Consider the following 27,074-nt stretch of genomic DNA (forward strand, 5'->3'; position numbering starts at 1 on the left):
TTTCATAATTTAGAGTTTCAGAGAAATCCTATTTAGGTCTTAAAACCAGCTAATGGCAGTTTGATTTACATGTACTAAGAGTGGAATTTTCAGCTTAGGAAAAAAAGATTAATTTTTCCTTGAAAAGTTTGGTTAGAGGCTTCTCTGACAATGTAATTAATATTGTTCCAACACACTAAGTACTTGCACTCACTGTGCAGAAAATGTGCAGATCTCACAACGGCCAGGAGAAAAGCAGCATGAGCCTTCAGGAAAATGAATGGGACTGAGGGAACTGGCTTGGACAGCCTCACTGACCCTCAAGAGCATCCCAGACTATCCCAGCCACCAAAGAGGTCAGCAGCAGCCACAGAGCACAGCTGCTACCCAGTGCCCACACTTCTGCAATTAAAAGACATCTCTGACCAGAACAGTAACTTCCTTAGTAATTGAGTTTTTCCCTTAGAAAGTGGCACATTTTACACTTAGGGCAAAACAATCTGTCATGAAATGAAGATTTTGAAACATTTCATATTCATCTAAGCCACGTTTCATATTATTTTCATAGAACAGAAATCAATAGAAAACTTTAAGTGTTTACTGATTTAATTATATACTAACTAAATTGGCCACATCAAGCTTAATGCTTTAATAACATTTTCTTAAAATGGTGCTTGCAGACTTGGATTCTTTGACAAGATTGTTCTTTGAAGAGTAAATAACAAACTGCATGCCAATTACTTGGCCACTGACTCATAATTTTTCCATGGTGATTAACACTTAGAATTCTCCCTGCTATGGACAAGAATATATTAACATAATAAGGGGTCCTGTTTAGTATATTTACTTTAATGGTGCATTGTTCCAGAGATGTCACTGCTCAGCCTAGCATTCAAGTACCAATGATGTTAAAAATTCAGATTTGGGAAGATGACAGTGAAACCTTCTGAAGGATTTGTTCTGGACAGTGCCAGTGATGACATTTATTAATAACTATCAGCAAGAGACTATAGCTACCTGTGTAACAGCTGTATTATTATACAGCTACCTAGCCAAAAATGTATTTGACATGAAATCAAACGTTATATACAGTAGCATATTTAAAAGATTTCTATCAGAAGCTACCAAATACTGCTAAATAACTTGCAAGTGTGTAGAAAAATTGTTTTCTTTGATGCAATTTTATTTTTAACTGAGTAGAAGCACTTACATTTGTGCAATCAAACTCTATGCTGGGTCAGCCCTTCAATGTATGTGGTCTGGAGATGAGAACAGTGGGTTTAAGAAGTATTACTCAGAGGAGGGGATCCAGGATATCCTGTCAGGTTTTCATAACAATAATTGTGACAGGTAATAATTGCAATTCCTTAATATTTACTGGAAGTAGTGCTGTAAGTTAGCCCTACAAACACATTGGGCATTTCTTTCTGAACACTTTAATCCAATGCTTAGATTTATGAGCATTATTTTCTAAAGCATTAAACTATTTTTTTTCTCTCAGTAGCCATAAGTGGGATACAGTTTCTTCCTACTATAGTAAAGTTATGTTGCACAGCTCAGCCACAGTGTAGTTTAAAAAATAGAATCTAATTGCTGTAATACTCCTTTTTCATCAGCAAATCTTGAAAAAAAGTCCTTTTGGAAAGCTCATGTTTTATGTAAACTATTGTGATGCCACTTTAAAAAATCTATAGTATCTTCAATGCTGCATGCAAATTAATCCTGAGACTGAGGATCAAGAAATCTGGGTTCTAGACTTACAAACAAATCTGCCTTATCTTGGGCTAATTCCTTCTATTTTGGTCCTCTGCTTAAGGACAACAAAATATTTACAAGTGTGGAGTAGTAATATTTTTTTTAAAAAAGGAATATTTATTTGTAAACATTCAAATCTTTATTTACTCTTAAAAATCTCAAGCAGAACTTTGATTTTTCCACAGTCTGTTGCGACAAAAACATTTATTTAATAAGCACTGAAGATTTTGCAAGTGGCTATGGTAATTGAAATAAGCAATTCCCTTTAAGCTTAATTTGAAATAAGTTTTAATTTCAAAGGGAACTGGGTGCCTAAATCCCTTCACGGCAGTTTCAAAGCTTTCTAGAGAAATGTGCAAGTGATGAAATTTTTGGCTTAGTGCTTCTGCTCCAGGGCTGTGTCAAGCCAGGAGGACCCTTACGTTACCCCCTGATTGTTCTGGCATGGCACACAGTGTGCAGCATGATAAATAATGAAAGGGTCCCATTTTCCACTGCCTCTTTTAGAAGAAACATACACTCAATTATTTTAACTCAGTAACATTTGACATCCACTGAGCAAAGACCCAAGTGACAAAGCTCAAGTCAGTGCAGTCAGTAAAGAATGAACCAGTTCCAGAGGTGGCCTTCCTCTCTTCTTCCTTTTATTTCACCCAGATTCAAAGGTAAATCTGTTTCTTATTCTCAGAAGCAATAATTTATTCTATTTATCCTTAGAGGGTTGCATAATTATTACTAAATTCTGGTGACACAATATTAATTTTAAGCAAAAGGAAATACATTGTAAGTTTTGTAATTTGCCAGCATGGGAGCAATCTTTCTGCAGTAAACACTGCAAGCATCCATTCAGAGATGTTGTTAATCCCTGAGTGACACACAGCTCCCTTCAAGATGTTCTTCTTTTTCTACACCAGAACCTAGTATGTATTGCATATCAAAGGAAGCAATGGCCCAAATTCTGCTTACTATTGGTTTTCTGTAGCTTACAAACCCCAAGCTTCCAGTAATTAAATAACATTGTCAGAATGAGCAGCCAAATAACCTGAGTCAGCAGCTCACAGTGAGACAAATTCTACAGGTTAACATACTGCCAACATTCACTCTTTTCCACAGAAAGAAATGTATTGATCTTTGCTTTCAGGAGCCTCAAGTTAATTACTTTCCTGAAAGTTTACCAGGGCAAAAAAACAAGGATCGCTTGTAATTTATTTGAAGGGAGAAAAGAATTACATTGCTGCTGACCATGAACTTTGACTTGCACTTCTTTACAGAATGTGGAAAATAGGGATCTTTTCCTAAAAAGTATTTCTGAAAAGTACAGAGAATATATAGTCTCTGTGTCCTATAGAGTATATACTGCTGTGACTGAATTCACTACGTAAAACTCAGAATCTATTAATTGTTAATTCTAGTCACATTATGAGGAATTTTTGCTCTCTCTTTCTTCAGTATCAATCTGTACACTCTAGTTGCCCTTAGGACTGGTAACTCAACGGGGCAAAAAAGTGTTGGTAACTCAATGTGGCAAAAAAGCCCAGAAAAGATAAGAGTAAAAATATATCTCCTTATTAGAGTGAGACACCTTAATTCAGTTATTCTCTATTAGCCTTCTTTTCAAGAGATATACAGTAAAGACAGACAAACATCTGACTTGTAAAGCCTATTCTCTCTCAGGTAAGGAACTTTAAAGTCTCTGTATCTGATAAGAATTTCAGGGTAGATTGGAACAGTGTAGTCCACTGGATCTGCTTTGTATATTTTACCCCTGACAAACACACAAATAAAAACTTATTTCAGACCAAATACATTCCTCAGATGTTAAAAAAACACCTGTGAAATCTCTGCAGCCAAATCCTTTTAAAATTGAATATGTATTTTTCAAAGCTTTTCCAAAAACTCTTTCAAAGCCCAGCTTCCTAACATTTTCTCTGGTTTCCTTGATGTTTACTGTGCAGCAGGAAAGATGTGTTAAAGGTAATTTGGAAAAAAGAGCTTATGAGAAGTTCAAGAACTTGAAACACTGAAATAATATGCCATGTAGAAAAACCATTCCCCATTATTTCAACTTTCTTTTCCCAAAGATTTCTGCAGCCAGAGTTGGTAACTGTTGTTTTGCTATCTATTTTAATTTCAACTAAAACCAGAAGCAAAAGAAGCAGGATGTGGATCAGGTCATACATCTCCATATTTAGACTTAGTTCCCAACTCACACTTTCTCCTGGGAAAGCTGCAATTGATAACACTGCTGGGAGGATCAGAGGAAATGTGTGTGTTGTGTGCATAGAAAGCACAATTCAAAACATAGTTTTCATGGAGATTTAAATGGCTTTAAAATTTTCTTTTCTATGTTCAATAACAAAATCATTGTTGTTAATTGTTATTATTTATGGCACTTGAAGCTCAGGTGCAGAGGTGGAGCATGTCAGTGGGACTCTTCCACATCTCCAAAGAGAAGCTGGAGAGAGAGTTACAGTGCTCAGCCAGCAACTCAGAAATAGCTGTAGCCCAGGGCATAGTTTTATGTAAGTCACATTTCCAGAAGCACAGTTATTATCTGTGATCATCAATAACCATAAAACTGCTCTGAGTTCTGCTGAAAGCAGCTAAAAATGTTTTTGCTGGAAGACCAGATTAGTGTTTATTTGTTTTTTACTTTTTGAGAGAGCTGGATAAAATATTCCATATTTCCATTAAACCATGTCTTTACATCTTTTTAGGAACTCACATGGCGGACATTTTAGATAAACAATTTTCAAAGTCCAGTTTTGATTTAAGAGATATTTGTATCCCTTAATTTCATAAGTAGTACTGGTGTTAGGAATTCCTAAACTGATATTATTGTCCTGCCTTTAGCATTTAAAGTTTCCTCTTAACCAAATGCATGTATGCTGAGTAGCAAACATGGGAATTTATAGCTAATTTATTATTTCTGAAAGTATTAGAAGCAAGTTAAGCATTAAGGCTTAAAAAAAAGAATGCAAAATTTGCAAAATCACTCTCCATGGTCATGCCAAAAAAGGACAGATAATTCTACAGGGCATTTCAGTCAAGATGCTTTGCTTACCAATAGTAAAACTTCATATTGTCTACACAGGACACAGCACAAATTGAAGCAAACTACTCCAGTATTTCTGTGCTCTTTGAGAGGCAGCCAAAAATAAAGCTGTGTCACAAGTTTATTGCACCATTATGAAAAACAGAGAGTAGAGGGGTGAGGCCTGAACTTGCAGTTTGGGCTCTTACTTCTAATCCCCACATGGCAAAAACTCATTTCACATGACTTAAGTGCAAGGGCTAAAGAAACAGCACAGGCTTCTGATCCTATGTCTGCAAACAGAAGGGGACGACCACAGAATCCCAAAGCACTCTTTTGTTTCCACTGGAAATAAAGCAAATCAAATCACAGTCACTTACCCTCTGTTGGCAACACTGGGGGAAGTGTGGTCTTAGGCTTCTTGGTCTTCTTCTCAGCAGACTTTGAGGTCTTTGAGGTATCTGCAATCAAAACAAATAATAAAATACAAATCCTATTTGAAAATCAATAATGAAAAAGCTGTCTAATAAAAGGTTTATTTAGTATCCTTCTGCAAAGTTAGAGGAAATTACTGTCCTTAGGGTTTTAAGAAGAATTTTCTGCACAGATTTGCTGGAGATTTGCTGTCACATTCTGAAAGGAAGAGGGAGCAGAGAGGGAAAAACCCTCTACAAAAGCAGAATCCAAACCCAAGTAAGCAGCTAGACAAGAGGTCCCATCTAAGCTGACAGGTATTTTAGCTGAATAGACCAAATACAATGTGCACAAAACCATGTTAGGCAGTGCAGAGAAAACGGAAACAAAGCCATATCAAAACATAATTTCATTCAAAAGAAATGATATAAAGTAATTCTTCTGTTCCATTGTCTATGTGATCAATTCAGATTAACCCATTTCGAAGAGTAACATTTCCTCCATCTGTTTAAATCTCTCCAAGAAGATATTCTTGGCCATTTGTTTATTCCTAAATAGAAACAGCAAAAGGGACACCACAGGACCTAAAGTCTACTATTTTCACAATTGCACAGCTCTTATCCAGAAACTGCTCATCACTGCAGGCTATACCAACAGCTAGGAGTCAATAAAGCTCCCTTCCATGTGCATCCCACACGAGATACAAACAAAAGGTGCAACTTTTTTTAAAGGTTATTCCAAGCTGAGCATGATCACAGGGCTGGAGCACCTCTCCTATGAAGACAGGCTGAGAGAGCTGGGGCAGTTCAGCCTGAAGAGAAAAGGGCTTTGGGGAGACCTTAGAGCCCCTTCCAGAACATAAACCAGCTCCAGGAGAGCTGGGAGGGACTTTCACAAGGATCTGCAGTGCCCCATCAAGCAGGAATGGCTTTAAGCTGAAGGAGGCAAAGTTTAGATTAGATATTAGGAAGAAATTCTTCTCTGTGAGGGTCATGAGGCACTGGCACAGGTTGCCCAAAGAGGTTGTGGACTTCCCATCCCTGGGGGTGTTCACGACCAGGCTGGATGGGGCTTTGAGCAACCTGATCTGTGGGAAGCAGTCCCTGGCCATGGCAGGGTTTGGAGCAAAATGATCTTTAAGGTCCCTTCCAACACAAACTATTCTAGGATTCTGTGACCTAAAATGCAAATCCTAACAAGCTCTGCTTGCCTCATTGTTTGATACTGACATTTATCTTTGGAAGAAAGAGTATGATTATAGATTATGATCTCAGCAATGGCTGTTTCACTTTACAGCTTCCAAATATTCAGCTTTCAGAGTATTTGTGAGGGAGACAGCTGTTAGCTACAGAGAAAAAGATTACATAAATGTTATGGAAACATCTATTTTAGTCACCTTCTTCTAGGTGACAGTGTGTGAAAATTCATCTAAGTTTCCTTCCTAACAGAGGAAGCAAGAATTTCCTAGTAAATAATTCAGAGCAGAAAGCTGTGTGAGGGTTCAGACACTCAGATTTTTCAGATCTGCCAACTGAAATCAAGCATTCCTCCAATCCTGAGTCCCTGATGTCAAAAGAAATATAATGACTGTGGTTACTTAGTCTAAAAATCAGCATCTGGGATCCTGACAGTGGACTGAAGAAGGGAGAAATCTGAACTCTTGTTTTAGATCACAATTCTAATTTAAAAATAACAGTCATCCCCTGTGCCAGTCTCAGACACGGGATATCAAATGGCGTCTTTCCTAAATAGCTGGAGTTTGCTATGGTGCCATTTGTCAAAAATCTCTTCTCAGTAGCATGCCAGTGGAGGATGAAAAAGGCAGAGGAGGCAGCCAGAATGGAGGTAAGGAATGTGGTCACCCTGGTGCCCAGCATGATGTGAGCAGTGAGCTCCTACCAGCACCACAGAAAGCCAGGCAGCTGAGGTAATGTCACTCACATCACCAGGCCAGCCGCTCACAGCCTCCCAGGAACAAACTTTGCAAGCCAAACTCCACCTGCAGCCTCCTAGAGCATGCATTGTCCAGCAGGAAACTTGAAGTGGGAAATAGGCTAAGGGAAGATTCAGGAAGAAAAGCAACTGCTTGAAGGAGATCAGAAGACAGAGGAAAAACACATAAGTGACTGAGACACTTAAGAGTTGCTAGGGCAGCTCTAGAGAAATACTGAATGCTAAGCTTTTGATGATCTGATCCTTCAACACTCTGGATCTGTGGTGGTTCAGGTGTTTCAGTGACTAGATTTTGCTTAAAGCCTATTCTTTGAATTTCAGCACTGATAAAATTTATTACTTTAAATTACAGAATCATAAAAAATAGCTTATCAAATATCCAAGACAGATTACACTGTGACCATAGTATCACAGAAGGTACAGGTATATTTAATTGTAATCAATATTTAATCAATTTCTTTTCCAGCTACATGAAGACTGGTCTTTAGTAAGGAGTTACAGAGTCACATTCTTACCTTGTGTCATGTAACATTAGGAAAAAAATAATAGTATTCTTTTTGAGATCTCCTGCCACAGATACCACATCTGCAACACAGCAGTGAAGGTTCAGTACCCAAGTTCTGTTATTAGGCTTGTTGTCTAGTTTTGTGTTCATTTTAGGTCACAATGTAAAGTATTAGATTATTCAGAAATAAATTCGCAAGAAGGTGAGTTGATAAGAAGGACATTTGGTTACTTAAAGCCCCTTAAATAATTTGAACTCCATGGCAGCTTTATAGATCTGTGTCATACAGCCTCACCTAGGCCTTGCCCCAGGCCAAGACTAATGAACAAGAGTACAGTGTCATCAGCACAACCATGGCTGAAAACAAGTACCTCAGCCTGTAAATAGTCCATGTTCTAAAACTATGGAACATAAGGGTGGTTGAGCTGCTAATTTATTTTTTCTCACTTACATGAGAAAATCAAACAACCAAACATCTGTGAATGCAAGAAGTGGGGAGTTGTAGATGTGCCACACGCAGTCCTGAGGCAGATTGACACTCAGGCAATTCTCACTGGCTCTCAAAGGATGCACACAGCTCAGAAACACATCTTACAAGTTCAGCTAACTGCTCTAAAGACCTTCTAGAAATACAGTGGAGGAGGAGAATACAGGAGGAGAATACAAATTATGGCACAAAGCATCCAGAGCCCTTGGTTCTGTACTGTCTCTCTGCTCATGCTCCTTTATGGTAGCCATTGAATTATCTGTAGACCAAAAAGTACAGAAGGGAAGGAGGTAGAGTTCTTTTTGTGTGTGTGTGTGTGTGTGTGTGTGTGTGTAAGTAGCCCCTAAAGGTCATTCTTGGGAAACAAGCTGGAAATGAGTAAGTTCTAAGGAAAAATTTTCTTGTACCCAGCACAGTACTCACCTTCTACCACCACCTTGCAAGCACATTCAGCTTTCCCTGCTGGGTTCTCAGCTATGCACTTGTACTCGCCCCCATCTTCAGGCATGGCCTTCTCAATGGTCAGTGAGCAGAGTGTCCCTGTACAGAGGAGGGAGAGAGCAAATGCATGTTAGGCTGCAGCTCACAAAAACCTTAGTGCTAGTAAGGAGCAGAAATAAGCCAGTCCTTCACTACTGGTGATCTTTTCTGCTTGAGAAAGCTCTCCTTAAAAAATCAACCTTATTGGAGCCTTATTAATGGTAAGTAAATCAAAAATTGAATCTTACTCCTTTTCCCTAGGATACTCCAAGTAGTCCATGCAGCCCTGAACTGGTTGCTAAAGGAAGAGAAGACCCAGAGCAGCACCTCTGCTGCTCTTGTCTTACAGCAAAGATCAGATGTCCTCACTCGGGTGACTTTTCTCCAAAAGCGCTCATAGTGTAGCACTGTAAATAAGAGGGTTACTGTCCAGTGACCATTATCAAAGTTTTGATGCAGCCTCGTCTCTAGCACTCCCTTGAGCACTCTGCTCTCATGTGTGTAAGAGCAGAACTTCAGCTCAGTGCCTAAGTTTAAAAACTCAACTGAAAGACGTTTTCTTTTTGCTTGAATTGCCTAATGAATAACTGCTTATAAAACATCCATTAGAAAGTCCAACATATTAGTGGCAATCAAATTTATCACTGCAACAAATCCATTTCTTTCCAAACAAAACCATAAAATTTGACTTAATTGGGTTTGCAGACACAGGATGCGACATATGCTTGTTATTTACCAAGGGAAGCTTGGTACGACCCAAGGGAAATACATTTCCTCTTAAAAATGAAAACTCTGTGAACCAAAATAGAAGTTGTTCCCAGTAGATGAGGGATGAGGAAGAAGAACCTTGTCCCTTACTTTCGCTTGCATTGCCTGGAACAATGAAGTGCTTTCCTCCCCAGGATGACCCCCAATTAAAATGCTCCACACTTTCCCCTTCCAAATATCCCTAATTAAGTGAAATTGAAGTGTGGGCTTGCTTTCTCCTTCTTCACTGGAAAGCTGGGTCTGTCCCCTAAACACAGCCTGAGGCCTTGTGCACTTCTGCCCATTGCTGTTGGCCTGTCCAGAACTCCTCCACCCTCCACTTACCTCAGCTGCAGTAAAACCTTCCCCCTTCCTCTGTTTGACTTTCTCACAGTCATTCCTAATTAAAGAACGGATGGATTTTTTTTCCAGACATTTACCCTGTTTCCTGAGATGTAAGGAATTTTTCCAGCACCTTTCTCTCTGTGGTAACTGGAAGATTCCCAGAGTGCTCAACCCCAGGCTCCCCATCAAATGCATCCCCTGTGATGTGGGAGATGGCACAGGCACAGGTGATACTGGTCCATTAAAAGGACCTGCAGAAGAACTCCCCTCCATCTGAAGAACTTTGGGAATTTACTGGTTCTCTTTGGAGATGAACTCCATTTGGGCATGGCAATTATGATCTTGGCATTCAGATTTTTCTCTCATTTTAAAAATGGATGTCATTATTCAAGAAAAATCTTATAAAAAACATTCTAATGGTTTCCAACAAATTTGGTTTGCCAAAAACACACATTCGTTAGAAGAAAATTATTTTTCCCCCACTTTATAATCCTCCACAAAATCAAGCAGCTCTAAATAATGACTATTTTCCCCTGAGAAATGATATGAAAACTGTCTCAGAAGAGGAGCACTGACCCCTCACTCACATGGGCTGTGCTCAGCCAACCACAGGGTGAAAAGAAAATCCACGTGCCCTCCCTGAGGCAACGCTTTTCCATGAGTCAGGCTGAAGCCAAAAATGTCACGAGCTGCAGTTCCATTCCAAATGGAGGAGAGACATTAGAAAAGTATTCTTGCAGGCATCTAGCAAATATAAATTCACATGTCTCTGCTGTTTAAAGAGACATTTGGAGAGCAAGCCAAAGATAACTTCCAGTCTAAGAATTTATATAAATCTATGTAACATGATTAGAAAAGACTGCACATTGAAACCTAAAGATGCTATTACAAAAACCCATAAGCTATGGAACAAGGACACATACATGTGAAGGAGACCACGGGCCACTTTACTGCAGGAAAGTTTACTGTAAGAATAACTGAATCATTAAGGGACTGGAACAATGCAGAATTTACTTTAGCTTCTGCAGTTTTCTACCTGCCCAAAAGCCCTTCCTCAGCTCACTGAAGACTAATGTGACACAGAGTCACTCCCCAACACTCATGTAATGAAGTTATTTTGTGAGAAAGAGGGTGAAGGAAATGTGCTTTTTTTCAAGGGCCATGTCCTTCTTCCTCCTAACTCCCACCTCCTAGAAGAAATAATCTGCATCCTATTTTCCTCCACTTCTTTTTTCTCCCCAGGAAACAGCGCATGCAAAACACATGGGGATTGCTGGGCTTCTTGCTGCCACCAGATACAACAGTAGCAGCCCTCAATGGAGGAGTGAAGGGAAAACGAGATAATTTGGGTCACTTTCCTTTATACAGCCACTAGTATTCATGGAGCTGTGGACTACTATGACTTGGTATGGAGTTGGCCAATGGATCAGAAAGTTTGGCCAGGTTGGATCAGGAGTATAAGGCAAGGCTTAGGTAGCATGGTTATCAAAACCTCATTTTCATGGAAAACCAGGAAAAAAACCCCAAACCACTGAAAACCAGGCAAAACTTGATGAGATTTCATAAGGACAGGAAACTTCCCAACCAGGCCTATGTTGTGTGATCTAGAGCTACAGTCAATTCCCGGGGCTAGAAGGCCAAATGTCTTTCAATGAAGTATTTGGTATTTCCTTTGCAAACCCCATCATGACCTGAAATAAGCTTATTTTCTCAGAGCTGCCAGGAAGTCCAGACTGGTTACTCCAGTTGGGTATTCCAAAATCCTGGCACTTCACAAATCCCAGTCAGCTAAAAATGCTTGCTATATATTTTTCACCCCAGCCCTCAACTCTTTTTAGGAAGCAGGCCACGGATGATCTCAAACATTGTCACAAAGTGCAGGATTGGAATAAACATGAATACTGGAATCTACCACTTAGACATTGGGGCTGGTGCAGCTCTAGAAAAGAACTTAGCCACAGAAGCTGATACTTTACTGGAGACTCTAGTTTAGACACACAAAGCCTTTCTCTTGAATTTTGAGCTATTAAAGGGTTCTCTGACTTACTCAAAAAATAGTGCAAGACAGTTTAAAATATCTCTAGGCTTCTGCATTCTTTCCATGAAACTCCCCAGAAAGTCAACCTCAGATATAAAACAAATACACAAACCAACAAAAAACAGCTCCTTAGTCTCATTCCCCACAGTGGCATCTAGCTGGCCAACCTCCTGATTCCTGCCCATGATGCAGACTCAAGTTTATGGATTTCTCATTTGTATCCCATGGTACAAGAAAGTACTGTGGAATATTTTGGTAATATTAATAAACACTGGTCTGTGAAAAATTGTGCCTAAGAGACATAATAATTTTTTAAGGAACTCATTGGCTTACAGAGCTAATTTTCTAATAAATCTTAAATTTTCTGGGCAAGTTCAAATGTGTGCTAGTGTCACAGTCATATTTAAAAATGACAAGTGGACTGACCAGGAAAATACTGACTACAGTTTCAATGACAACAGAAAAAACACTTAAAAAAACCACATGAATTTCAGAGTAGAAAAAATGTCAAATGTAATTATTGATAATTGATAGAGTTTTAAGGAAAACAATGTAAGAAACCTACTTTCATGATTCCCAACATTAGACATTTAACCAGCAAATGTATCTGTGCAAAGGTAATTTCTTAACCCTTACTGAATATTTTGTGATAAATCACATTATTCTGATTTTAGTTAATGCTATACAATTAATTATTAATTACTATATAAAGGACATTGATTTAGGAATGTCCAAAATAAAGATCTCCTGAAGAAGCTGGCAATAGGAAATCATCACTCAGTCTGTTTCTAGTGGATTTCCTCTGTGATCAGACTAGGACCCAAGTTATTAAATATTTTAGTCTATGACATGGAAGTACTCATAAATTAACTTTTATAAATTTACAGATGCTAGAAAGAATTTTGGAAAGGGAAAAGTTAGCAGAGCAGTCCTCCTAAACAATGTCATTTACTTGTTAAGCTGAGACCCATTCACTCAAAGAAAATGGAGCTTGAGATAGTGAAAAGAAAAGCTCTGATGGCAGCAAGGGATGCTGTATATGCAGGAGGTTTAAAGGCTTAATAGAGAAATGACAAACATGAGTTCCAAAGTTGTGAGGTAGAAGGAGGACCAATAACCTCTAGGAAGGGCAGCCACAGGAAGGTGATCTCCTTCTCACTGATGCTGATACCCACACATGATCCTGCTTCCTCTTTTCTAAATAGGATAATAAACTAACAGCAACTGGAGAGGAGGTATTGGAAAGAGAACCAAACAAAACAACCCCAAGCCTCCAAGGGCTGGATGAAGTGCATTATGGAGAGAAAGTCAGTAAGAGCTTGACTTGTCAAGTTTCAAAAAAAGGAGAAAGCTATCTTGGTTGCAGAGCTAAAGCCTTTCTGTCAAGTTAGAAATAAGGCATTGCTTTGGTTCTTGATTTAATAACAAAACTCTTACTAGAATAGCTAGACTTTGCAATAAGTTGCCAGTGGTTATAGGAATATCTCTCTTTTGCTGTATTTAAAACCACACTTCATGCATTTTCTGGAAGAGAACAAATTCAGACATAAATGACAGTGCAGAGGGAAATGTGGCCTGTGACAAACATGGTATTGTGTCAGAACTGATGCTCAGATGATCTCCCCAACCTTAAACTTTCTGAAGAAGCTTTTGTAGAGTGCAAAATGCATCTGCTTTCAGCAGTGCATAGAGTTGTGTCATACAGCAAATTCTTGCTCAAATTTGATTAAAAAGAAAACAAAAAAGTCACGGCAGTTCCTAGCTGGACTGGCAGATGTAGACTTGCATGACTGGTAGGAAGATTTAGGACTTAAGTCACAAGAAAGTTGTTAAGGCATTATTACTAATAAGATTACCAAATCTCTACGCTGCCAAGAAACTTGGGAAGAAAAAAATGCTGGTTTAGACAAAGCAACACAAACTCAGGGCATTTTCTGAGCTACAGCATCACTGCTACCTGAGTCTACATTAGAAAGTTCCTCTTCCATCTATATAGTCACAGAGTACTAAATCTATCCAAACAAAGCAGAGCAAGCTGACTTAAAAAATGGCAAATGTGTGAGTTTAGACTTGTATTCACTCATACATCTCAGCTGGCCAGTTTACTAAGGATGCTGTGCACAACCCCTTCACTGCCATCTTACAGAACAACTTTTTGAGCCATGCAAGAACTTTCTCAGTGGATTTTCTGTCCAAGAGGACAGCAGGAGAGTAGCACAGGGCACTGCTGGGCCAGTGCTATACAAATGTAGAACAAAATGGGTCCTGTTCTAAAGGGTTCACTCTGTGAGGAAAATTGTTCTACTCTGTCCTTATATGTCTAACTTCACTGCAATGTCTGCTAGAGCCTTCTTAAAAACTTTTTTCCAAACAAAAAGCCCCCCATGACTTCAAGCAAAGAAGCCTCTCATTAAAGAGGCTCTTAACCATGCATCATCTACCCCATACTGTATGCATGTATAATGCTCCAATTTATGAGCACCCTCTTTTTATTGTTAGCAACCACTTATTTTGATCTTTAATGGGCAAAAAGCACATTAATATCTTTCTCAGCAATGTAGATAATTGCACTTTGACAGGTTTAAAAGAAGAAAAATATAAAATCAAACCATTAAATAAATTGTTCCACATCAGAAAAATAGTGCAAGACCTCACTTCATCATAAAAATGATACATTAAGCCAAAAATCCTGCCAATCAACCAACAGAGTACTATTTGGGGAAATGTAAAAAGGAATGGAAGAAAAAGTGTACTGATGTTCATGATTTCAAAGGGAAAATAGCTGAAATGTAAAATGGAGGGAAAATGACATGCTATCAGCTATTGTTGGGATTGTGATATTCAGGATAATGCTGCCCAGATTCTGACTTCTAACTAAACTTAACCCTGGAATAATGGAATACACTACAAGCACTAGATTACCAGAAATCACCCAATTGCTGCATAAATATGCCTAAGCATTTTTTGAGCAGGGTTTAGCTCTTCTTTTGGCAAAGGCCTTACCAGTCACAGACTATTCTGATGCTGGTGTTTGTACCCAGGCTTCTCCAATGGTGCAGAAGCAGGGATGGCACTCTCCCTTCTCCTGCACTCCAGTGGCTAAACTGCATTGGGTGGGCAATTTAGTGTCAGTCAGGCTCTGCAAGCACAGGGGAGACCTGTGAACAGCATTGTTTCTAACTGGCAAAGGGCCTCAGTATCAGCTAGGACAAATATGCCAAGGAAAGTTATTTTCAGTGAGTGACTACACATAGTTCTTACATAGTTTGCCTATCCTGTGAACCTGTTACAAACAAGTATATTTCTAACTAAGTTTGACCTTCCTGGCCAAATATGCCACTGTTTAATCACATGTTCCTGAAATTGAATTTTATGTATTTACCTTCACAACATATTTAGCACCAGGAGATGAGCAAACTTCTGTCTCTTTTTGCCTTTTTTTTTTCTCTCTTCTGGGAATGACAGAGAGAAATAATTCAATTTCCAAAACACAATTACATAGCATTCTGGGAGTTCATGCATTACTTACACTGACTAGTCTGTGGGACAATATTCCATACTAAGATGGGCTAGTAGTGTGGCTAAGAAGCAGATGGACATGCTTTACTCTAGATAAGGAATTTTCCAGTATGCAGCTCATTAAGAACATGTAAGTCATTGTGAAATACCTCTGGTGAATCTGGAAAAAACCCCCATGGTCATCACCAAACATCACAATACCACAAAGCAGTTGGTGAAATGGCTAAGAACAGATCTAGACTATCCTCTTCCTCTATAGAGAATTTTGTTGCTGAACACAAGGAGGGGCAAGGTCATAGCAAAGAAATAAAGAAATGGCTTTGCAAGATCTAAATTGAGCTATGTCTCTTTGCTCTGAATTTCTCTTGTTCCCCACAGACTCAACCCTCTTCCAGGTAAGGATGACTCTAGGGCATTACCTCCAGGGCCCACTAAATGCTGCTCCAAGCTTTAACAGAGGCACTGCTGCTGAGGCACACCTGTGGGTGTGATGCTGTTGCATTTTCAGTGTTTGGGGCAAAGGATGGAAACTGGGACTTTTCCTGTGGCCTGCTGTGTGCTGCATCCAGTGTTCTTGTTGCTCTCTGTGTTTAAAGCTGCTCCAAACACTATCTATGAGACTAATCCATTCAGTTTCCCTATTGAACAGTATTTCCTGATGCTGACTGAATTTGCTATTTCTCAGTTTCAGTCTGTTATTCCAGTTATTCCTTCTCCTCTCTTGGTTCCCTCAAGTAAGTATGTGTTCCTAATTAGGGAAACAGAGAAAACTGAATCTCTATGAAATCTGGAACTTAAAGTATCATGCATACCTAGTTAATTACTTAACAGTTGGCATGAAAGAGTCTTACAATGAGAGAGCAGCAACACATTCTGCTCTAAGAGCCAAAGCTAGCAGGTACTGTCAGGAAAAAAACCAAAACTGACCATCATGCAATGCACCCAGTGTACCAGAGGGTATGTAATAAGGTTTAAAAAAAATAGTTCTAATCCTCATTCCTTGTCTTTCCATTAAAGGACAAAACTCAGAGCCCTGTGTAATATTTCTTTCCAAGAGCCTCTGCAAATATGTGCAGAAGAAAGTTTAACTTTGAGATACTGACAACACTGACTCCTAAGCATGGCTAAAGTGCAACAGTGCAGGTACAAGTGGAACACAAGGACAGTGTCTTCACCCCCTGCAGGAAGCACTCCTGGAACAGTGAATTCCTTCTGCAGGGCTGAGCTTTGATCCTGACCTCAGTGGAAAGCACTGCTACAGCCTGACACTCTGGAGTGCTGTGACCAGGAGTGTCACCCAGCCCAGACAACCTGGATGGGAGAAGCCTCCAGCCCTGCTCTGACAGGTGACTGAACATTTGTGGACATCAGCATCACTTCACTGCAAACAGCTACCCTCGATTTGCAGCTCCACAATACCATTTTATAAAGTGATTAAGAGTTGGGGGATTATAATAGTCAATTACTCTGATTATTTCAGTGAAGTAAACAGCTTTCTGCAGCACTGTAACACTAAAGCTTTGGGACTTTAGGAGGCTCCACCATAGCTCAGAAGCTTTGGTACAGAGGTGCTGTCTATCTGATGTACTTTGACAGGAACCATGGAACTTTGGGATATAATTTATTTTCCACTCTGAGCAACTCCAGGAAAAACCTTGAAATCTTGCTTCCAGCATAGGGCTGGCTAAGCTGACTGATTCTGTCAGTCCTTTTTGTAAGAATGGCATTTCCACCAGTCAATGTTTGCTCAGGTACATGATACTGATCCTTATTCTATGCAGTCCCCTTAGCTGAAAACCAACACATACTCAGAAAAAAACCCCCCAAAAAACACATTATGCTACTTCAGACACAGGCCAGACACAATGCACCTGCTACCATTTGCCTTACTCCATCTGCTTACTTTGGTATCTCCTTAATGCTCTACTCAAGTACCCCAAGCCTCTCTGAGGACAATGCAATTTCTGACTGCATCCACGTCAGGAGAACACCTGTGTTACTCTGCTTGGAACACTGCACAGGGATTCACTGGTTGTGCTGAACTGTTCTGCATAATAATTTGGTTATCATTTGGTAACACTAAAAATAACCTGGATTATATGAAGGAAGATTGGAAAATAAGAGTGCAGACCCCTGTTTCAAGCTGTAATTCTCACTGTGAACACAAACATTTTTGCTACAATGTGCCAGAGGATATAATTCTCCAGATAATTTCCTCAGTGTTTTATGGAACACATATGAAGTAAAGAAGGGGTTTTTTTTGTGCTATCAATTGTCCTTCCTTCCTATTTTTGCCCCAAGGAAAATATATTTTGTCTAGATACATTAAATTTCATGCAAAAAACAGTCTAGTGGGTTTGATCATCCAAAATGTGAAATATAAGGGAATCACTCAGTTTGAAAACAATAAGTATTCCCTCTAAGGATTTCTACCAAATTCTATACAGTTTTGAAGTTAGTTCAAGTCACCAAGCCAGTGCAGTTCAAATATTTCACTGCTTGTAATGGCAACAGAAGCATATGTGGTGGGGCTTTAAATACACTGGAAATCTGTTCTCAACTCTGACCTTAACTTGTAGCTGTAGTAATTTCTTTCAATGACACAACCCCTCTTTGCTTCTGTGTTTCTTATTGCAATAAAAAGCATGAAATATTAAACATACAGAAGAATTCAATTAGAATTTGTAAACCAGCAATAATATTATTATGCTTTCAATGTTCTAAATCCTTAAAGCTTAGTTTAAATAAGCATCATGTACCAGCTCCTTAAACAGTGTTAGCAATGTAAACAGCATTTAAAAATGCAAGAAGTTCAACTTTATAAAATTTACATCTGCAGGCTGTTAAAGGGGAATCTGCAAGAAATGTCAAACAATACTGTTCCTTGTGTACTCCACTGAAATAACAAGAAAGCTGCATCTGGAAACAGTTACTGGCACAGGACTTAAATAAATATTGCATTACCTTTAATGAACTAAATATTAATAATCAAGAGCCAGATATAACAGTGTGCCATCCAGCTGGCTTGTAATGCAATTCATTTACCTTCTTGGGAGATGACAATAGACTTAGATGATTTGATGGCTTTGCTGTCTAGAGTCCAGGTGACAGCTGCAGGGGGATCAGAGGAAATCCGACATTGTAAGACCAATTTTTCACCATCAGCTACTTGAGCATCCTGAAGCTTCTCTGTAAAGGAGGGTGCTGTTCCTTTGCTTGCTGGTGGTTTGCTTGCTGGTGCTTTGTTTTCAGCTTTTTTCCCAATTATTCCGCCATCCACCACGGCACACCCACGTTCACAGTTTGGGGTTCTGTCATTCTTCTCCTCTTTCTTCACTGCTGGTTTGGCAACAGGGGCTTGAGAATTGGGGGTCGCATTCTGGGCTTCAGAGTTGGCACGAGCGTTCGGTGCAGGGGTGCCGGCGCTGCCATTCTCCGCAGGTGGCTTCTTCTTGGAGCCCAGCACAGACCTGAAATCTGTAACTGCAGGTTTAGGAGGTGGTGCCTTCTCTGGCAATGGGGTTTTTGGGGTGCCCTTCTTGGCCAGCACAGAGCGGAAGTCCACCTGCTGGGGAGCATGGACTTTCCTCTCCTCCTCTGACAAGGTCTTGGGCTTGACCTGCCGCTGCAGGTTTGCTCGGAAGTCCATTTGCTCGGCTGGGATTTCTTTCAGTTCCTCCTCAGAAAAACTTTTGGTGCTGACTTTCTTGCCTAAAATATCACGGAAATCGAGTTGTTCAGCTTCCTGCTGCCTCAGGCTCTCCTCTGTGTGCTCCCGTGTTTCCACTCGCCTCTTCAGCACGCCTCGGACGTCCTCCTGCTCTTCCTCAGCTACTCTGGTTACACTGCTGTTCTTTTTGAAGCCACTTGTTCTACCAAATGTTAGTTTACCATGATCTCCACCATCTCTTTGCTCTCCAGAGCTGGCTGATTCCCTCCCACTATGATCCGAAAAAGAAAAGAAAGAGAGAGCCAGGAAAGGGGCTGGTTTAAAAATGTCAGGGAACAATCTCAGAGCAGGAATAAAATGTGTTTATAGAAGGGGAGGTTGATTAGAGGAGCACACTCCATTAGTTTATTGCATCAATGATGACTTCAGGAGCCATATAAGGGCACAAACAAAAAAGATCTCTACTCTGGCTTGGTACAATGTGCTTAGCTTGTATGATGAAAACAATTTGTTGGGTCACATTTGGGGATTAGGTTGAACAGCAGCCAGCCTGGGTCTGTAAGGGCAGGGAATTAACGGAGCAAAAAATAGAACCCACCCATGCAAGTCCCTGGGAAAAATACTCACTCTCTGAGCATTTCTGCTGTGGAAGCTGAACTCTCCCGCAGCATCAGGGACACCTGGCAGCTGCATTCTCCAACTTGGTTCCTGAAATATTTAAGTGAAATCAGAAAAACAGGGGTTTCTTCCTCTGTAACTTGCCTGAGCTAAGTGATTGTGTGTTGCACTAAAGCAGCTCAAACCCAGTGTGCCATTCCCCTTTTCTATGCCCAGCATTGAGGGGATTGACTGAGTCAATTTGGTCCCCTTATATTTGGAGCCAAGCTATCTCAAATAGCTTTTACTGATCTGTTGCTATCTGGGAACAACATACTCCCTGAACAAAAATCAAAGCAATTTACAGAATGAAGCAGCTGCAAACAAACAAGCTAAAGGAAAACAAATACAAAAGCTGGAAAATCAAGACAGAGGAAAGGGCTATTTTACAAAGCTGAAAATCCTTCCAACTCTGCCTACTGTTTATTTATTCAAACCCAAGCTCTTAAGTTTTCTAATGTTAAGATATTAAAAACAGGGTCTCATTTCCTTCCCTCCCCTCTGGCCCAACCAATCAGCAAAACCCATCCACACGGATTGCTCCAGCCTGCACATGTTTATATTAAAAAACATAAAAGTGTCACCATATATGGTGCTGAGTACTTATTCTTCCTTTTGCAGAGGAATACCACGGATGCCTTCTGGAAAGGGCTCCCATTAAAGAATTCATTTAAAGTGCTCCCCGCTCCCCTGCAGTTCCCTCCCTCCCGCAGATATATATCATTCTTCCAGCCCCAAACAGCTCTTCTCTGCTTAACACAGGAGATGCCAAAAGCAAAATTTAACTCCCCCGGGGCAGCAGTTGTGTAACTATTGCCACCACTCCCCTGACTGCTATTAAAAAACCAGACTTGAACTGATTAAGGACTAGAAATACCTTTTATTAGTGAAAACACTTCTGTCCTTCCCAATTTAGGTATAAGCTAGAAAGTCCTGGATTATTTATCTTTTTTGAGCAAAACCAATTTTTGCTACTGAAAACATTTCCTGGACATGAGCAAAACACATGTGTTGGAGGGGAGGAGGGCAAGAGAGGCAGGTTTTCCCAGCTGTGTTCTGCTTTGAACTTGCTAGATAAGAGCACCTTCAAGTCCACTTAGCCCTGACGTTTAAAACATGGACTCAGGACTGCTAGCTTGCCATAAATATATTGTCTGGCCTGGTTTTTAAATAGAGCATGGAAATACTTTCCTAGATATGGTACTGTTTGTGTGAAAAACCCCCTATAATTTCAACCATTTTTAACTTGCAGTGAAGGCAAGATAACACAGATAACAGAATCACATATTCAGCACAAAACTTTGTCTTTATAAGAGCAATGAGTGCCATCACCTTCTCAGATATATTTCCCTTGATTTCTATTGCTTTAGAAAGAGAAACAGTGGATCAGCCTACCATGAAAACTACAAAGAAATTGGTAGGTTTGATCAAAGTATCTTGATTGTAAAGTAAAGGCCCTGCTGATAGAAACATATCTTAAGACCACTAACAACAAGAAACCAGAGGAATGTTTTAACACTTTGACATCCATTAAGTCAGAATATGTACACTACAAACTGCTATTGAAAGCAATCCATGAGGACAGCACTGAAAGCCACAGTCCTCATTTCCTTCAATACAAAAAACTAGATAATATCTGAGTACCAAACAGAAACTGTCCAAAGGGCAGGAGAGGATCCAAGTCAAGGCACAGAGCGTTGAACTCAGCCCTGCACTGGAGATCTGCCATTCTTACTCACTCATATGTGTGGCCTCCATTTGGAAGCACGAGAAATAGAAAGAAGCTAAGACAAATGGAAAGATAAATAATAAGAATAGCAAGTCACCTCCTCTCAACATACTGATTGGCATAAAATTATGGCAGGGTAGCAACATTGCTGAAAATCTCTTGTTTTCATATAATGCATTTCAAACTGGCCCCTTTTGCTGCTATTGGAACTCCTGAGGTTTTTTTCTCTGCTTCTCCAAAGTTTTTAAGCTCTGGAGCTGCTCATTCACCAGTTCTGCAGGGCTTTAACAGGCTGCTGGTTTACCTGAAGAGCCCTCCTGTTCAGGACTTAAAACCAATCCAGAGCTGACAAAGGACAAGCCATGCATGCTGAAGTACAGACAATTTGCAGAGTACATTAAATGTTGAGGCAGCCCTGCTCAGCTTCTGCCATGACTGTTTGGTAAAAATATTTGTCCACAAGAATTGTGTCACCAGTGGGAGAGGCTGAAGTAACAGAGACAGCAGTGTCCCAGGAGAGGAATTCAGGGATACTGCATGTGGTCCTGACACTGTGAAGAATGGCAGCATTTCTGCAGGACCCATTTCTGCAAGGCATCTTTCCCTCTGCAAATTCTTTGCATATGCGAAGAAGCAAATAAGGCAGGCAAAGTAAATCCTTCTAAAGTAAGCTATTTTTCACAGGGTTTGGAAAATAAAGGAGGGGGTAAGAAAGTAGGAGAGCATTTTGTTCTTTCTATTTTTAAAACCTTGGGAAGCACTTACAAATTATGGCAACTGTGGGACATACAAGTACCTAGATGGAAAAATTATTCACAAGGTAGTTTTTTGATCTTAATTATGATTTCTGATTCATGAATGGCTGAAAAGCAGACTACTGGATACAAAACTTGAGTCTGTGTCTGTTCAAAAGTGTAGCCTTCCCAGGGTAAGGCCTGCTCCCAGTGAAATCAAACTGATGATTTTAGGAGCAGGGAGAACAAATTCTTGTCTTCTGAATTCAGTGACAGAGTCTAAAAAGGTGAAGTTAAAAACACTGACCCAGCTTGGAGATCACAGGATGGAAAAAGAGAAACAAGCCAAGAAAAATGAAGAAGGATTGGGTGATTTAATACCAATTTCAATCAAGAATAATTCCAGAACCTTGGTAAATGTTTTTTACATTTATACAATTTCAGAATCCAGGCAAGGCAAAGATGCATAGGGGCAGTTAGCAAAAAGAGAGCCTCGCAGTACATGGGCACATCTTCAAGTCTTTCACATCTCTCCTGTTTTGAATCTAGGTAATAAAAACATTACTTGTGCAGCTTGAGATTCTCTGTGTTGGCATTTTGTCAACAAAACCCAGACAGATCTTAGTGGCTCTGTTATTGTGGAATAATGATAGACATGGATAAAACCTGTGCTTAGTAGCTTTGCTGTGAAGAAGTGCCTGGAACTGTTGACTTTTGCAGGACTATTCTGTAGAATGCTCATGCACAGGTCTTATCTTTAAAATGTCAAGGAATATTAATAAAAAAGCCCACCAAAAACAAATAAAACCCCAGCTGCAAAGCCCGAGGCAATTTTAAAAATAGCTCTGTGTCCTATTGTGGGATCAGTTTTCTCTGGAATGGCTTTTATGTTCAAAATATCTTGAAATACTAGTTTCTTGGCAGAACCTACTCAAATATTTTCACTGAACCTTAGATGAGACTTATTGTCTGCATGTCCCTAGGAAGCACTCCCTGGAGGAGCAGGAAAAAAAGCAGTTGTAATTATACTGAGGGGACATACTGAAATTTCCTACCAGCCTACCAAGTGTGAAATAAATATTGCAGTGTAAATGACATTTTTTCAAGAATGAACTGAAAGGGGCGAAGAAGTTGATCCCGACTTATAGCTGGTGCTTCAGTACAGGTAACTGCAAATCCTCAGAAAGAGGTTTTGAAGCTTCTCTGTGAGTAAAATGGAGAGATAGCCCAGACTTCATGAAGCTTTAGCCCCAAAGAAAGCAGATGATCTACTGGATCACAACTCTAGCTGGTATAAAGCAGAACAGCTCTACTGGCTTCAAAGAGGACACACTCATTTACTTCACTTGAATGTTTTGCCAAAAGCTTTTTGTACCTGAAAGAACAATATTTTAATTTGCATTTTACAGCACTAAGTGGGAGGATGGAACAAGAAGGAGTAATGGCTTTCTTCTCTAAAAATAGACAATGTATTAATAGGAGAAAACAAGGTTTGCAAACTGAATTTTACAGAAAGACAGAGCTATATTTACTGTTTAGCTTAATGAAATGTAATCTTAGGAGTGCTTTTACATTATTTATCAAAATATCTAAATCAATACTAATCAACACTAACCAAGCTTGTATGGAAGATGGAGTGTGGGAGAAGAAAAACACTTCATGTCTGAGAAGACAAAGGATAAAAAAGCAGATGATTTGTTTAAGGAACTGCAGCATGATTTCTGAGGTGTCTCATATTGATTGTGTTGCTATGAAGATAAATGTTTTGCTCAAAAATCCCAGTCTCTGTCCAGTTCTCACATTTATCATGTACGCACTGAAAGAATATGGAAAAGTCATATTGGGATAACAGGATACCAGTGCCTGCATCACTGGAAGGATGCAAAAGATAGGAGGGGAAATAGGTATCTTTGTTTTTATGAGTAGGGAAAAGGATTTTTATTTTCCATTTTAAGCATTTTGAAGGCTGTAAAATGTCCAAATTTCAATAGATGAGCTGCAGAAGTGGGTGAATCTGTTCTTTTAATATTTATGCAGCACTATTCCTCAGAGCCTGAGACATAACAGGCTCAATGGAACATTATTAAGACAATTAAAATAAAAAATGCAAATATAGAGGAATCAGGCCTGTGTAGGTTTAAAAAAAAGGACCAGAAGGGGCTAAAAATCCAGTCTTATAAGTCTGCTAAATAGTATAAGGCAAAGCAAAGATGTTTTCTAAATAATGCTGAGGGACGGTAAGATGGAAAGCCAACGAACAATCATGGATGGATAACACCAGGATCACACTGGGTTCCACACCCTTATCAGCTCACTCTAACTGAAGGAGAAAGAACCAGCAAGAGTCAAACAGATCTTAATCAAACAGATTAAGACCAAAGTTTTAATTTGTGATCAGCCAACACAACAGAAGAATTGTGGAGGTATCAGGACAGAATTTAGAGTTTAAGAATAATGGAGAACAAAATGGTAAAATAATTAACACTAATAGGAAACTGTGCCTGGACTAAATTAAGAGAGTTGGAGAAGGAGTGACTCCCTAAGAGCAGCTATGCAACCTGCTTCTAAAATTAATATGTGAAAAGGAGCTGCACATTTTATTTGAAATGAAAATGATTATGTTTAAAAATAGCCTACTGTCAACTCGGTAAACTCTTTAGTGAATTGATTTATGTTTCCTCAGTTATTCCATATTTGTTAATGGACTTTGTAGGAGTTTTTGAGAGAAAGACACAAAACACAGCTCTCTTCCTCTCAGGTACTGTTAAAACAGTTTCTGAATATATAAACACTTCTTAATCAAGTATTCAAGACAAATGCAGCCAGTTCAACAGCTGTTTCATCAAGACTATTTAGTGCTGAAGATTACTGCAACTCTATTGCTAACTCAAAGTTACACAGCTGATTTTTGGCTCCTTTCATATGCCTGAGGCTGTTACCTCTCTGTTACTCACAGTACACATCCAGTGCCTAAAAACATATGACTTTCTGTTCTCTGATCATTCACTGGAATTTTACAAATGACAGCAGGGTAGAATGAGGTATCAGCATTCCCTTTGCTGTAATTGCAGCACAGCATTACTCATTATGGATTAGAAAAAGCCAGAATGTATGCACGGATCTTTGTGAGGTCCCCAGCTATTTCTGCAGTGAAAGGAAGAGGGAATGGCTACAACTAGCATGTAATCTGCTTTCTTGTTTTAGAGCTACAACTTTACTTTTTGTCCTTCCCCCTAAAAATTCCTCTCATCTACTCATTGTCTGGAATAGTTTCCTTTCTAAGTGTACATTCCAGAGTTATGATAATATGAGACTTCTACTTTGAAAAAAGAGCTCCAGTGATGAATTTGATCTGAGTGATCACCAACTACACCTGATCAATACAGTCCTACATCAGTCCCAACAAAACTCTCTTGGCTCTCCTTTGTCCTCTTTCATTCTTCCACCCCTGAAGTTTTGCTGAAATATCTCATTGTCTTTTCATTCCAAGTGGAACCAGCATATCATAAGAGAAGATGCCCAGGGCAAACACACTGAGGTGTGGAAATGTACCAGCAGCAAGGAGCAATTCTCACAGTTTCTGCTGTCTCCTGTTGAGGTTGGTGACCTGAATGAAATTGAACCGGCATTTCTAATCCTGCCAGAGATACTGAGTGGTAGAACACCCCTGATCCCCAAAGGAAAATAAATGCAAGGATTTCTGTAGACATGAGCTGCTCAAATGAGCATTATGAATGTCCCAGATGACCTGGGCCAATTGCAAAAAAGCCAGCTCTGAAATGAGCCAGTTCACAGCTTATTGCAGACTACAAAGGGCCTAAATCTACTGAAGAGCTGATTTGCAGGAAGGTCATAGCACATGTGGCTCTACCTACATAAATGTTAATAAGACTTGAAATTAAGTATAGAAAAACATTATAGAAAATCTTGATATTCAACACCTGTAATTTTCTAAAACATCCTTTTCTGAAGAAAAATAAGTGCCTCATTTGACTTTAAACACTAAAATATACTGAAGCTTCTTTGTGTCTGCCTGTCATAGTCCATGAAATCATACCTTCAAGCTAGGAGACATTTACATAGTGACATATCCATCATTTGGGCCACATTGGTTAGAAAAAAACTATGTCTATAAAAAATTAAACTCATTGTTTACAAGCTAAATAGGTTGAATTTATTAAGAAATCCCCTCCTTTCTTGCATTAAGAAGATATGGGTAATTGATTTGCAAGTAGGCAAAGGATAATTCAGACTTGTACACCTGGCCTAAAAAGTGAGTGTGTGGAGAAAACCAGATAATTTTCTTCCAGTGTAATGGACTCAAATGCTCATGATGATGAAGTAATTTTAATAAAGAAAGGCCCAAACACTAGCCAAGTAAAGGAACTACATCTATGCACAGTAAATAGCACAGAATGATTTCCATTGCAGGTGTAAAGCGCTGTGGCACTTTCTAAAAGGTAAGGATCTAGCAAATCTAACTCTTCATTTAAAGTCCAATTATTCTACCAGAATAAAATACAATTAAATTCAAAACAACTCTTCCAGATATTGTAGGAATGACAAGATGTTCAAAGCATCAAGGTGCCTTATTTCAAAGATATGTCAGCAAAAGGAGAGAACTTGCTTACAAGATTCAGACATTTCAAACATGGCCAGGAAACACTTTTCCCCTTAAAGGTATGGATCTTGTGTAACTGCCCTCCCTAGAAAGCTTGTTCCCATGGAAAGAGGCATCCTTACAAATACCTAGAGAGATGCCAAACATGATAAACAATAGCTCCAAAACTCAGGACATTGATTTTGGTTTTCCTTGCTAGAAATTGCTTCCCACATTGCTGCCACAAAGCTTTGTTTTATAGGATCACAAAAAGAAGCCATACTACTTTGTCGTTTTTTTTCTGACTCTTCTTGTGTTTCCTCTCTTCTCTTGGATTTTTATTAGTTCTTTTTTTATCCGTCAGAAATATTCTGTTCCTTTAGTACCCTAATGTTCCACTTGAATAGGATGGGACTCCTGTCTTCTTT

At 39.4% G+C, this 27,074-nt stretch overlaps 1 protein-coding gene across 1 annotated transcript in view; it reads right to left on the reverse strand.

Moving 5' to 3' along the window:
- The window catches only part of MYLK (myosin light chain kinase), a 195,354-nt gene that overhangs the window by 54,027 nt on the left and 114,253 nt on the right, over window positions 1–27,074 (reverse strand). Inside the window, exons 15-18 of the mRNA XM_058809539.1 lie at window positions 19,554–19,634; window positions 18,302–19,197; window positions 8,551–8,667; window positions 5,149–5,229 (exon numbers count right to left, since the gene is read on the reverse strand). Of these exons, the coding sequence (XP_058665522.1) occupies window positions 5,149–5,229; window positions 8,551–8,667; window positions 18,302–19,197; window positions 19,554–19,634 (1,175 nt within the window). The remainder of the gene's footprint in view (window positions 1–5,148; window positions 5,230–8,550; window positions 8,668–18,301; window positions 19,198–19,553; window positions 19,635–27,074) is intronic.

The sequence above is a fragment of the Ammospiza caudacuta genome, chromosome 8 (assembly GCF_027887145.1).
Source record: "Ammospiza caudacuta isolate bAmmCau1 chromosome 8, bAmmCau1.pri, whole genome shotgun sequence".
Taxonomy (NCBI): Eukaryota; Metazoa; Chordata; class Aves; order Passeriformes; family Passerellidae; genus Ammospiza; species Ammospiza caudacuta.